This window comes from Mycteria americana, chromosome 2 (assembly GCF_035582795.1).
Source record: "Mycteria americana isolate JAX WOST 10 ecotype Jacksonville Zoo and Gardens chromosome 2, USCA_MyAme_1.0, whole genome shotgun sequence".
NCBI lineage: Eukaryota > Metazoa > Chordata > Aves > Ciconiiformes > Ciconiidae > Mycteria > Mycteria americana.
This window is the reverse complement of record NC_134366.1, coordinates 16,752,801-16,767,160: the sequence shown is the minus strand read 5'-3', so window position 1 is coordinate 16,767,160 and position 14,360 is coordinate 16,752,801. Positions and strand designations below refer to the sequence as shown.

The 14,360-nt window shown below is 37.5% G+C and overlaps 1 protein-coding gene across 9 annotated transcripts in view; it reads right to left on the bottom strand.

The window, feature by feature from the left end:
- Positions 1–14,360, bottom strand: part of EPC1 (enhancer of polycomb 1) — a 69,114-nt gene that overhangs the window by 1,508 nt on the left and 53,246 nt on the right. For 4 of the 9 annotated variants that reach the window (XM_075492502.1, XM_075492511.1, XM_075492510.1 and 1 more), the window contains 5 exons: positions 9,517–9,600; positions 2,895–3,013; positions 2,727–2,813; positions 1,945–2,086; positions 1,462–1,828 (listed from right to left, as the gene is read on the bottom strand). In XM_075492502.1, the coding sequence (XP_075348617.1) occupies positions 1,462–1,828; positions 1,945–2,086; positions 2,727–2,813; positions 2,895–3,013; positions 9,517–9,600 (799 nt within the window). The remainder of the gene's footprint in view (positions 1–1,461; positions 1,829–1,944; positions 2,087–2,726; positions 2,814–2,894; positions 3,014–9,516; positions 9,601–14,360) is intronic. The other 5 variants (XM_075492504.1, XM_075492507.1, XM_075492508.1 and 2 more) reach the window with 3 other exon arrangements.

Here is a 14,360-nt window from a genome sequence, read left to right as displayed (position 1 = left end):
ATTGTGTGCTTAACTCCCAGCAATGACTACTTTGAACAGCTGCCACACTGTAAAACCTCCCCATAAACCACGATGTCATGCAGGAAACAAAAAAGGGTGTTCTAAGCATCAAAATTTGTGATGAAGTAATAAAAGATGTGCAATAAAAGAAGTTGCCAGTGAAGTGACTAGTTACAAAATCTGGAATTATCTAAGGAAACGCTGAACTGACTTCCTGTTTAACCTATTTTAATTGATCTTCTAGCCAAATACCTTAAACTAATGAAGACAACAGAAATTAAGAACAGTAATTTAGAAATGAAAATGGTTATTATATCTAAAGAATGTGACAAATATTTTCTCAAATTCTGAGGTACACAAAACATAATACATCCTCTGAACTCTTCTGCAGTGTTCAAAATACAGAAACATCTTTGAATGCAGCTGGACTAACTCTACTCTACATTCATTCCTGGCGGACTTACTTTTAAGGACAGACACACATTTAATTTTGGAATAGTTCAGCCTTCACGTAGAACGTTAAGAGCCAAAAACTGTACTCAACAATGGAGAATTTTTATATGGCATAGCACTAACAGATCATAAATTTCACTTCTGAGCTAACGCTTATTTTTGATCTGGTGGCTAGCAGAACATCCTGGAAAACTATCAGTGTATGTCGTGGTTTAGCCCCAGCCGGCAGCCAAGCACCACACAGCCGCTCGCTCACTTCCCCCCCCACCCTCACCCCCCGGTGGGATGGGGGAGAGAATCGAAAGAGCAAAAGTAAGAAAACTCGTGGGTTGAGATAATAACAGTTTAATAAGTGGAACAAAATAATAGTAATAATAATAATGAATTATAATGAGAGGGAAAAAACCCCCAATGAGAGAGAGAGAGGAACAAAACCCAAGGGAAGGGAAAAAAAGGAAGATATATATATAAAAAAAATTACAACCACTCACCACCTGCCAACCGATGCCCAGCCAGTCCCCAAGCAATGATCACTACCCCCCGGCCAACTCCCCCCAGTTTATATACTGGGCATGACATCATATGGTATGGAATAGCCCTTTGGTCAGTTTGGATCAACTATCCTGGCTGTGCCCCCTCCCATTTCTTGGGCACCTGGCAGAGCATGGGGAGCTGAAGGGGGGGAAGAATCCTTGACCAATGTAAACACCGCTTAGCGACAGCCAAAACATCAGCGTGTTATCAATATTATTCTTATACTAAAATCCAAAGCACAGCACTATACCGGCTACTAGAAAGAAAATTAACTCTATCCCAGCCGAAACCAGGACAGTGTAAAAGCCTGTCTATTCCTGTATTCCTCCCCAAGTATCCTTTTTTGACCACCATTATACACACAATGTTAATGTAAGCCAGCCTCATCTAAAACAATGGTTCTTATTTGCCATAAATATATTTATCAAGCAAAATAAAGACCGGAAAGCATAAGCAAATATAAAAAAAACCTACCTTGGTACTGCATCCACAGAGGACGAAGCTGGAACCTTGGGCACCTGACAATTCGTTGCTGCAGCCAGCTTTAAGGCAGATGATGGAACAGCACTTAAAGTCCTAGGTATATGTCGTGCATTGAGTGTGGTAATAGAGTTTACAGTGGCAACTGATGAGGGTACAGTTAATCGAATGTTGTTCCCAATCAGAACCTGAGTTGTTGCAGAATTGGCAGCAGTTACTTGGTGACTCAGTGCGCTGTGGGAACTTGAAGTCTGCGTTATATTTGAAGGCTGTAACAAGGCTGAACCTGCTGTTGATGATGAACTTGTATGGACAAGTGCTGTAGGTGTAGTACTACTGAGGTGTAAGCCCTTGTACACTCCTGCAAAAGAAAAACAAAAGAGTAAGCTCATTTTTCAGAAAGTACTCAACTCTGGACAGATGCATCTCCACTGTAAAAATCAAGATGCAATCAAATTCTGTCGAACAGCTGCATACCTGAGGCTTGAAGAATGCCATTCACCCCAATTCCAAGCACCACATCATCCTTCATTTTGAATCCCATCAGTTGTTCTGATGTAACCAAAGCTGAAGCAGCAAATTGAGCACTAACAGAATCCAGTGTCTTGGAAACAAAACCCTAAAAAGAACAATGGTGGCAAATATATGTGACTGAGGCTTCCAAGAGTCAGTACTCTCCCCATTTTAAAGCTACACACAAACTAGTAAAACAAAAATCAGTACATGTAAATCAGAACCGTGGCCCAGTCATTCTCTCAGACCAAATTGTCAGCATTTGGTACAACTACGTAAAATCTGAGCTGTGATTTTTTTTTCCATGCACTTCTAGCTCCATTGAAACAACAGAGAATAAAATCCCCACAACTATTTAAAATACAAAGAAACTTATTTTCAAAGTTCTATGGAACAACATTGTTTCACAGGTCAACTTGTTTTCATGAAATTCCAAACCCAATTCAGAGACTCAGAGGTTCAGATTGCTAACAACTTCTGAACCTTTTCATGTGTCCGTCACCACTGCAAATACTACACATTTATGAATATTAGACAATTCCACAGCTGTATGGAGGTCATATTCAGGAGTTAGCTTTAGTTATTAACTAAAAATCCTGCTCTGAAAATCCCCCACTATCAAGAGGATAATGACACGGCTGGATGTCTCTGCAATTCATATTTCTAAGGCTTTGAAAATTTCATTCATTGACTGACCCATCTTTTTTTTGTTAAGAGGGAGCAGAGGCAATGCCTGCCACACTCACCTGCAGTGTCCCTTCTAAACACTTTACAGAATGGCTATGATGTAGATTCAGGCGAAAGCCACTTTCCTGTTGGTTAGTTTCAAGGTTCTATGGCAACAGTTGACAATTAGAGATGAACCCTGGTGGGAAACAATGAGGGATAAATCATAGCACAGACAAATCCCTCACCTGTGATGTGTTGGCAGAGGAATTACTATTTGCTTGCTGTTGATGAATTTGTGCAAGCTGCTGTTTCTGCATTAGTGCCAGTTGCTGTTGATGTTGCTGGTATTGTTCGGCTGTAAATGCTGAACAAAATATAAAACGAGAAAATACTATATCAAAATACGTAGGTGTTGTGTATATAAACACATCTATTTTGTAATCCTAAAAAAAACAACAACAACAAAAAAAAAACCCCAAACCCCACCAAAACCCAAAACAAAAACAAAACACACCACAGCAAGTTCCCACAAGCCTTAATGCACCTTTATGGCAAAAAGGCTATCATCGTCCTAGAAATTTTTGTTCAAATTAAGCCTTCCCTTTTTAAGCTGTTTTTTAGTATACAGGCTTTAATTGCTCTGCTGCATTTAGCTCAAGATATCAAAAAGAGAGGAGGAGGAGGGAACCAAAACACAATCAAAGCCACCAAATACTCTCTAATAGCTGATTAAAAAGAAATTACAGGTAGAAATGGCATCGATGTTTTCACTTTGTGAAACTACAGTATCTGCATTATTAGTAAAGTAGGTTTATATGCAAAACTTGGGAACTGCATGCTTTCAGCCCTCACAGATAGCATTTTGAAGGTAGCAAGTACCTACAATTAAGATTTATGTTTAAGCTTAGTGAAAACATTAAATTGGGCATGCTTACAACTGTGCAGGTGGTATTATTGTTTTTAATCCCACATGTACAAGCAACTCCATCAATACAGAATTTGATAGAACTACATCCTTCTCTCTAAAAATCTCTGAAAGGTGACCCAGTAGTCAGTGTATCACAAGTCAACTAGAATTTTATCCAGCTAGCCCACAAGTATGAATTTGATAAAACCCAGCATTATTCATAAAGATTCACAAGGGGATGCCCAATGGTGCAGGGGTGGGGAGTCATTAGCTCATTAAGTCATTAACTTAAATGTTAGGATTAACTTAATGTTAGGACTTTTTATTTGTTTGTTTAATTTACATTTCCAAAATGAAAGGAAGTCTCAGTTTTCAATTTAAAACTGAATCAAGGCTGGAATGCGCATTCCCTTGCAAATGCAGTCTAGGATACACCTTTCAGATTTTTCCTTCAATTTTATCTTCAGATTGTAGAGGTGCTCCCAAGTAAGTGCTGTAAATAGTATTCATACTTCTAGAGTGGAAGTCGCACTTTTGGGTAAGTTCACTACTGTTTGGCAACAAATCACCTCCACGCTTGAATCCTGTTCACAAATTGCAATTTTTAAAATATTTTTGTTAATCTACTCCTTCAGGCTTGCTTGCCTGAAAAAAAACTGTTTCTATCAAAACTATAATCATCTCCTGCTTCTTGATACAATGGGCTTTTGAAGAACAATTATACCTTATGTACAAACTTGAATAGCAAGTCAGTACAAACAGCTAACCAAAATAAGAATTAATATTTGGAAACAAACAGAGCAAACACTGCTGAGCATGCATTTTTCCACTGTATGTGTGATTTTTTTTTTTTTTTTGGTAAAACATTTTTCCAAATCCTTCTATTATGTACTGGAAATAGCACTAAATTATTACCAGCACTTTGCTATCTGAGCACTTGAAGTTATAAATTTTTATTCAGCTGTTACATTCAAGTTACTATTTTTTTTTTTTTTAAGTATCATTCTTCAGCAAGTAGGGATGTAGTGCTTGTTTATATTGCCATAAGGGACAAATTACTTCCCAATACTCTTACAGTTAAATCTCACTTCAACTTGCTTCATTTCTTCCATGTTTTAAAGTTATTCCTAGGGGAATAGCTTAGTCGTAACACCATTGTAAATGCCCTTACTAAAAAAAAAAAACAAACTAGAATTCACAGACCAAATATTCAGGAGTTGGCTCTTGAAATTTCAATTCTACTTTATATAAACTAAAAGCCCTTTAGATTTTTTTTTTTTTAACTGTCAAGAAACACAGAAGTTAGAGCAAGAAAGCTTTAGCACACCAAGATTAGCATGTAGAAAGCTGAGCAGCAGTAGGAGAGGGAGAAAAATAGATGTACTCTACTGGTACTGACAGATATTTCATTTATATTTATCAGTTAGTAGTGACTTATTAATTAAATGTTTTTTTAAAAAACCTAAAATTTAGAATCAGTATGGTTTAGCCAACGTAGTGCCAATGATATTGAAGATTCCATGTATTAGCAAGGTATTTTATTCTGCAGTATGACACTGTAAATATATTGCTTAGGAATAGGTTGCATAAGTGATGTAAATAAAGACAACTCGCAGACTGACAAAGAGGAAAAGGGGCAAAAAAGGATACGTTATAACACCATCTTTGACTGAATTAAGATTAAAATTTCCACCGTCATAACCATCTCACTTTTGTCCACTTGAGTAAGTAACAGTTTCAGTTTTCAAGCCTTAAGTATATTTTAGATTTTAGCTACAAAATAGAGTTGTAGTAAGCAGTCACCTATGTTGGTTTAACCAACTCCAAAATATTGTTTTCTTTTTGAAAAACAGTAAATAAAGTTTGAGACAGGCTGTGTTTGTTTAGGATAGCCATTATTTAGTACAGTCTTTAAGTGCTCCCCCTTCTGGAAGCAACATTTAAAAGAACTATATTTTTCAAATTGTGCATCAGTGTATTTCTTTTTAAGTAGTCCGTCACCCTTACAGCTGTAAGTTTCCCACCACTACGAAAACAGTTATACAGCTGTCAAAGTAAAGTGACAGAAGCACCCCACTATGACCACCACCCTCGTCTACATTCAAACGGCTTCTCTTACTTCTGCTCAAATATCCAAACACACTTACAAATACTGCCTCAAAAATGCAATGGAAATGGCTATTTATTTACCTGTCATATCTGAAAATATGGTCAAGAACAATTTATTTCAGGTTTTTTGATTTAGGTTAAAACATTCGGCAATATTTTTGCTGCTTCCCTTATTAAAGGTAAAAGCCTACTAGACATATCAAAATACTATTTACAACACTATCAGACATTTACTGAGATTCTGAATTAATCAGATGCATCCAGTTTAGAAACACAACCCTGCCCATAAAGGACTGCTGCAAGCTACAGCCTCCTAAAATAATCTGACTGATATTCCTTTTCCATTTCACAACATATCCAGATATGCTCATGTACCAGAAGAAGTTACACAGCATAGATAAGCTAGCTCTTCCCCCTCCATGCTAAAGCAGCACTACATTGAAGGCTTTATTGAAAATATTACTACTACTGAGAACTATCCAAACCAAAATTAATCACTCTTTCTTTTGAAGACCTGCAAACTAGGATAGCATACTTTATTCCTCTTCTGTTAAAAGCCATAATATATTTTGCTCACTAACACTGTCACTAGGTTTCTTCCCCTCCTGCTCTCAGAGAACAGTCTATATTACACTTCAATTGAAAAAAATAAGCCTACTGATTATGAGATATGTTGCTTCTGAAAACTATCGTTCCTGTGCACAAAAAATGTTTGTATACACTTTACATGAAAGTATTTTCATCTATTTAACCCTACCTATTAATTTTCTGTGGCACACAACTGTGACTGGAATTGGGGAAGGCTTTCTGGGGAAATCACACATAGCACAGTGAAATCACGAGTGTACTGACTGTCTGCGCCTCTACATCTGCAGGCACAGTCCTAAACTTCTCAAAGAGCTAGTCTTAAGTCCAACTGTCTTTTTTTCAAAAGCAACTCGAGTAAATGCATTGCAGACCACAGAAACGTAGCTGTTACTAATGGGTTAGTTATATGGCTTTCAGAGAATATTTTTTTCTTGCCTGCAAAGCTAGCATAGATGCAATTGCATAGGTGCCAAACTTAGTATCTTAACATCACTTTCTCTAGAAAAACAGTAACAGTGTCCCTAAGAACTTTCTTCCAGATATTTTATTACCTCTTCTCATTTTTATTCTAAAGAAGAGAAAGGGCACAGATGAAAATCTTTCATCTGTGTCAGAGAAAAATGGTAAATGTGGAAGTACCAAAAATGACCGTCACTTTCTTTTGTGTCACACACTGGTCTTTATCTGCCTAGAAAAAAACAGCAGGCAAGAAGGAAGCCCAGAGCTTTTCTGTACACTTAAATCAACAACCATGTTTCTGGTAACTCAGAAGAGTATTGCTACACAAAGCTACACAAAGTTACATATTTCTGGTATTAATGGAGACCTTCAAGGCTTTAAAAAGATTAGTAAAGCAACAGACAACTGAACAACAGCTTCAAATTAAAAAAGGGACAAAACATAACATTCAAGGCTTAAAGACAACACACGAGAATTTAAAACAGATTCTTGCTAAAGCAGCCCTAGACAGGAGTGCAGTGTTTATAGACTTCTCAGACAGCATGCTAAGGCCCCAGCAGTCATGGTTCCATCATACAGTAATGACTATTTAATACTACAGAATTTACTGAATTGGACACCGACAGACCATCCAGTTTCATTCGCTACACAGAATCCAGTGAGGAGTGGAGGTGGGAATAGCTCAATCACCACTACTGATACAATATAAATAAGAACATTAGCATTTCAGAATATCTCAACTGTCTTTCACAGCTAGCAACTGTACCTTTCCCCAAAACTTCTACATACTTTCCAAGACACTTTCAGTAATTTATGCAAGCCACCCGACTCCTTAAATTAACCTAACCCAACTCCTTTCCTAACCTGAAACATTAGGAACCTTTAAGGCACAACCCTACCTGGAGTTATCCACCTCTCAATATGGTTGTCAGAAGATGCATAGCTCAAGTTTTATTGAGAGACTAGGCTACATGGATGCTTCTTGTTTGTTTGCAGCATACTGTTATGAATTGGAACAATTAAAACTCCGTATGCTTCCGAATTGTTTCTGGTAGAATTTTGAATCAAGTTATAACATTTCAGTTGAGCCAACCTTTAGGATTTTAACTTAGTGCATCCTGTTATGCCGTTATCCTCTTCATTTAACAGCTTGGGACAATGCATGCACCTACTCCGCGACTGTGTTAGTGCTATACTTTGGCAGCAAGTAAGAGAAATGTCCTCTGGCTTACAGACTGCAAAAAGGAATGGAAGGTAGAATAAAAAGCTTCAGGGGTTTGCAGCTATGAATAAAAGGAAAGAAACACTGTGCATTACTGAGACTGATTGACAGGATAAATGACTGCTTAGTATCTCCTTAGCAACAGCCACAAATCTTGTGCAGTAACTCAATTTTTTAACAACACACTACATTATGAATATGTTTTCCTACAATCATTTACATGACTATAAGCAAGATGTTTGTAATCTTTGGGATAATTACATATAAATTTTTTGCTCAAATTAAGCCATTGAATAATATCTTTCAATTGGATGATTCTGTTTACATAGCTACTGAATTCTGTGGGATGCTGATACTCAACAGGTGGTGTTTTCTGGAGCACAGAGTAACAGTGATGCTGTCAATGGACTTCTCAAAGATCCATAGTTCTCAGCAGCTTTATACTACAATATAAAACTATTTTTACAGTGCTAACTAGTTTTACCACAGCATTCAATGTGTACTAGCCTTACAATGCTGTAGGAATTCTATGTACAATGCAGAGAAGCTAAATGCCTTACATTTAGCTTCTCTGAAAATGCAAGTCCTTCCCAGAAGTGGCTGAAATCAGTGAAGAGGGGGCCTAGCTATGGAACCTGTATGAACAGATTGGTCTTTGTATGGTAAACAGCCACAGCCTCCCCTCCTCACTACTGCTGCAAGTTTTACTGTGAGGTGACTCACTAGTTGTTATTCTGCTTCCCTGAAGTAGGAAAATACAGACTTACAAAAAAATTGACCACAAGAACCAGTTTCCTAAGAACCAGGAAGCATAGCTGGAAAGCAGAAAATGCACGTGGAAACTCCTGGCCCCTCTACTAGCATTCCTCTTGATTTCCTGAATGGAAGATGCTCACTAGATTTGCCAGAGAAACCGAGCAAGCTTTGTGGAGTAAACACAATGATCTATCCAGGTAAGCATATTTATTTTTAATACAGTTTAAAAAAATTTTAATGCTGAGAGACTCAAACAGCTTAAACCTTTCAGCAAATGCTTCAGTCCTGTTAAACATCTAAAGAATTAGATATTTAAATCAGAGTAACTTAAAAAAGCAGTTGCTTCATAACGTCAAGTTAAGTATCTGTTCTCACAAGCAGAAATGTTATTTCAGTAGGAAAACTGAAGCATTAAGATTATATTGGGTTCAAAGAACCTCTCTAACAACCTGTTTGCAGTACTGGATTCCCTGATCCTTCCAGCTGAGGTGATGGCCATTAAGTAAGCAGTTTCGATCAGGTAACAGAAGAAAGATCACGTAACAAAGCTTCCAACTCAGAAACCATGAACTACAGAACTGCTAAAGTGTGCAGAAAGATGATATATGTTACAATGTTTTCTTAAGGGAAATACATGAGAACATCACATCCCTGCTGTATAGGAGAACAGTTAGTGGTTACTAATGACAAAAGTGCATGCAAAGCAAACATCATTCACAATACTAAGTAATCCAGAACATCACATTTTTTATCTCCATCTTATAAGAGATGTTATCTGGCTTACATTGCCTGGTTAAAGATTTTCTACTGTATAGCAAGTTCTCACCAGCGAATTCGGAAGATTGGAGAGACTTAGAGCCATCAGTGTGATTTAGTATTTGATGCACCAGGCCCAAAGATGTTTCACTTTCTGAAAAGAAGTTCAAGATTGATTTTACTCAAACATGGCATTATTAGACACTATGAGAACATGAATCATTATGCCCTTGATTATTACTACAACAGCCTTATATTTCAGCCCAACAGAACTTAAGTGTGAAATTCCTAACACCAGAACTCTAGACTTAGAAATTGTAAACTACACATAAGATCTATATATGCCCTCCCTACTTGGTAGCGGAAGAAAAACAGAAAATAATTAACGAGGATTTTTACTAGCCATTGAGTGAAAGCTAGAAATGCTTGCTATGCATTTGTATTTGTCTGCCCATCATTATTAATATGAGTTTCCAACGAAATGTCACAGGCCAGTTGGGGTACACACAATTTACCCTGCAGTTATAAACTTGACCATCCTTGCATGGGATGCAGACAAAGTGGAACAGTTTACACAAGCCCAAAGATCCAGCACTTTGGAGCAAAGTATTACTCCAACTGGGTGGAAGCTGAATGAGAAATCTAGTATAACTACAAAGTCTCAAAGTCTTCAGAAGTGCTCAGATGTTTTAGTAAGTGTTGACTCGTGCCCCAACCCCAGCCACATTTCCCAGACTAAAGAAGCTTTTCTTTTTAAGATTTCCTCCTTCAACTAAGCCTAGGGTGGGCTATAAACATCTGTTACTCCCAAGGCCATTGCTTCTTCAACTAGGATCTCAACATCTCAGCCACAGATGAGCCAAGACTGTTAAGTTCCAACTCTAACTGAAAATGGCCATTACAGATGTCAGTATTTTTCACGACCAAGTTTATCCTGCAATGTGAAAATAAGCATTTGGAAAAGGGAAAACAGTAAAATAGACAGCAGTGTTGAGACTATTACAGATACAAGGGCTAAATAAAAAGAGCTAAACACAGCCAGTGATGGCATGAAAGCAATGAAAAGGTAGGACAAGTCCTTCTACTCTGGTGCAAGGAACTGCCACAAGGATTGAGGAACTTCCTCCTGCTTCTTTCCAGGAAAGGGATGCCTGAAGATGAGTGTCAGGTACCCTTAATGAGAACAAGAAAAAAAGTATAGATCCATCAACCAACATTACAAATTTGGAGATGGAAATGCTAAACACTAAGCTACTCTGCATTCTTTAACTATATTCTGGATGCCTGCAGTTTTTCATATACGGTAAGGTCTACAATCCCAAACATAACTCTAAGAATTTTCAGTAAGGCTTCTGCTAGAATAAACTTCTTCTCAAAGAAAGAATTACAAATGTGGTGAGTAGACTCTAGTTAACTTCTAGCCTCTTTAGTCTTGACAGCTTGCAGACTTTCCTTTCAAAGTGACCCAGCTTCTGGATGAAAAAGGCAGAAAAGAACAGAATGCAAGACAGTTGCCTGGTCTTACTGTGGAGCCTGGGAATGAGTGCTCAAATCTTTCACTAGTGACTGGTATCTCTGGTCTGCCTCCTAAACCCAAACCTGCAGCAGAATTGTACATGCTGTGCAGTTGTAAACATCTCAGACTTTTGATTACTAGATGCAAGCATCCAAAAATATGACTGTAACATATTTAACAGCAAGTCTCCAGCAGAAAGGATAATCTCTCTATAATGTGATGCAGTTCGAAGACTATCCTTCGCCTGGCAGAACTAGATCAATCAATTAATCTAACAAGAAAGACTAAAATCCTGGGACACAAATACTTCAGATTAATATTCATGCCTACTGCACACTCCAGACTTAAGACACAAGCTCCATCTCTGAAGATTATGATTCAGAAACTTGATGAGACTGTCAGTGCTACAGGCTCTTTTTCTGAGGTAATTTTGTTGCGTTTTGTTCAGAGCGAATAGCTTCCCCCACTGAACAAGTTATTCCTCCACAAGAATCATGCTTTTACACTCTTGCCTGCTTTTTAGTGGTGTTCTGTATAACATATGCCTGAAGATCCTTGAATCGGCTCTTCTTGCAAGAGGGCAAGGGATGCTTTTTTGTAATTCTTCAGTAAGATGAAAAGGAACCACTTCTTCAAAAGTGATGCTACTTTTCTTGGCCACTTGATCCTGCTGCCAAAGTCTATCTTTCAGCACACAAGTCCAGTACAAGCCCCGTTTTCAAGTAACTTGTAAGGGATTTTTTTTTTTTTTTTTTTTTAAGACATCCCTTCTCAGTTTACACACAAAATCTCAATGCAACAACTTCATCTTCCACAGATCTTTTATGCTGAGCACTCTGAAAACCAGGACCAGAAAAACTTGCATTTCTTGAGGGTCAAAGGCACTCCAAAATGTTTATAAAATGCCTGGCTCTTTGGGGAAACCTCTCTCCGATCTTCAGGATGAAAAACAATGCTTCCTGTAGCCAGAGAATGGCATGTCACAGCACAGCTTTTATAACATGTCCTTTGATTAACAGAAGACCTGAGATACCGTCTCAACTTCATGCCTCTGCTGGCCATGTATAACAGACTTGAAAAGCAAGATTTTCCACAGCAATTTTTCCCATGTCAGCAGCATGCTGTCTGGATCATTCAGGGTGGAAAAAGCTCAAGACTTCTCTAAACTTCTTTAATATGGAACAGACAAAACTTATCATGTGATGGTGCACAATAAACACAGCAACATGATCACGTCTACTGGCCACTACAGAATCTCAGGATGAACTTCATCTTAAAGGTAAGCAATATGGTTTGACCACAACTCACAATTAGGAGCGAAAGGATGAAAGGATTTTTAAAAGTAGAGATGCATTAATAAGTGTTTTCTGGTAAAAAGACCTACTGCCACTTCAAAAATGTAAAAGACAAAGAGAAACAAACCTAAAAAATCCACACCCACAACAAACTCCCAGCTTTAAAGCCAGCTAAGAAAAAGGAACAGGGACACTCTACAGGGTTGTAAAATCTGTAGTAGTGACTATTAGAAAAACTTTAGTTACAGATGATATCTGATGTTCTTTACAGTATTTGCTACAGAAAGTAAGAAGATGTAACTCAGCAGCTGCAGCCCCAACCGACATGCGTCTCTGGAGAAGTCAAACTTATAGATGAGACATACTAACACACCTGTAATCTGTGTAGACAATGTATCTTAAAGAATCCTTTAAGAAACTGAAAAAAGAACACTAAGAAACAAAATGGCACCAAGATGAGCTAGACTGTATGCTCCTTTCAAACACCTATATCTAAACAGACAATCATCATTACACCACACGTACACAAACTTGTATACACCTCCATGCTGCAAGAATCCCAATTAAGACTATAAATAATTATATGGGTACAATCTACCTGGTTATATTAATAACAAGCGACTATCCAAAGACTGTGATAACTAATTTAAAGTGTATCTGTGAATTCAGACATTGTTATATTTTTTTTTACTGAGTACTTCATTCCTGTATCAAACACTAATAAAAATATGAATCTAAACTCCACAACTTTTAAATTTGGAAAAGCTTGGAATACTAACTTAAATATTTTACACACATGAGAAGCCATCTGCATAGAATTCCAAGTACAAATGAATGTAATATGCTAGGTACTTATATGTATGTATTACTTTCCCACAGGCTTCAAAATACAACCACACAATTAAAACCTTGTACCACACTCATCACCATGAATAACAACTGCATTTAATTCCTAAATGATGTAGATAAATAACTTAACCATCTATTTAAGGAAAAAAGATTCTAGGGGTGTGTGTGTTTGTTTGTTTATTTATACACACACACACACACAGACATATGCTTTAAACTCAAATCAGCCTTTTTTTCAAGTCTATGTGATTTTCAGATGTAATGTATTGCCCATTAATACTTTATAGTGTGTTTATAATCTTCTCATCACACATTAGTTTTGTTTTCACATTAGTAATCTGACTACCATTTTATCACAGTTCAGACTGGCCTCCATACAGAGGATGCTCTCATTCAGTTCTGGACTTGGTTTACTGATCTGAAACACTGGAGGGGCACAATTTAAACACCAAAAGCTATACTTAGATCACAAACCAGAAGAACCACCAGTTTTAGCCCTAACACGTTTCCATCAAGAAGAGTCATAAGAGAGAAAAGAATGGGGGATGGGGGCAAGGACCTACTCTAGGACAGCATTGAGAGGAAGCATGAAATAAAGCAGCAGAACAAAGCTGCTCACTAAGTCTAAAAATGCAAGGAGGAAGAATTTTCGGGGTGGGGAAAACACGACAGGGGGACAGGACACGACATGGGACCAAAAAAACCCACAACAACCAGGTGGTGCAAGGAGGAAAGGTACCAAATATATTGGAAAACAGGAGGATTAAAGTCATCTGATACCAGGATAATGCTCTTTATTTGAGCAAACCTCCAAAACATCCCACAATTTGGGGAGTTTATTAGGTATATGCATCTCTGCCCACCCCACTCCTACATTATCCAGGTTTTCTAATTTATTTCCAAAGCCATAATTCAAATGGCAAGGAAAACATGATTCTAGAGACTCCTCACAAAATGGTGGTGAACTTGTGAAGTTATTTCTTTGTAAAAAGTCACTTTACTTTCTATAAAATGATGACATTTAATGTATTGACTGATCAAAATTCATGAGTTATTTAAGCTACATTCTAAGTAAGTAAATACCAGTCTTCCAGTGTGAAGAACCCAACATAGAGTGTGACACTATCCAACAGTATTCCAATTAAAAAACAACTAACACCACATCAAATTTTCTTAGACTCAGGTCCTCAATTCTGTAATTCAGGTTCTGTAAGATGTAATCTGCTACTTGCTGACAAAATGTACACATGATTA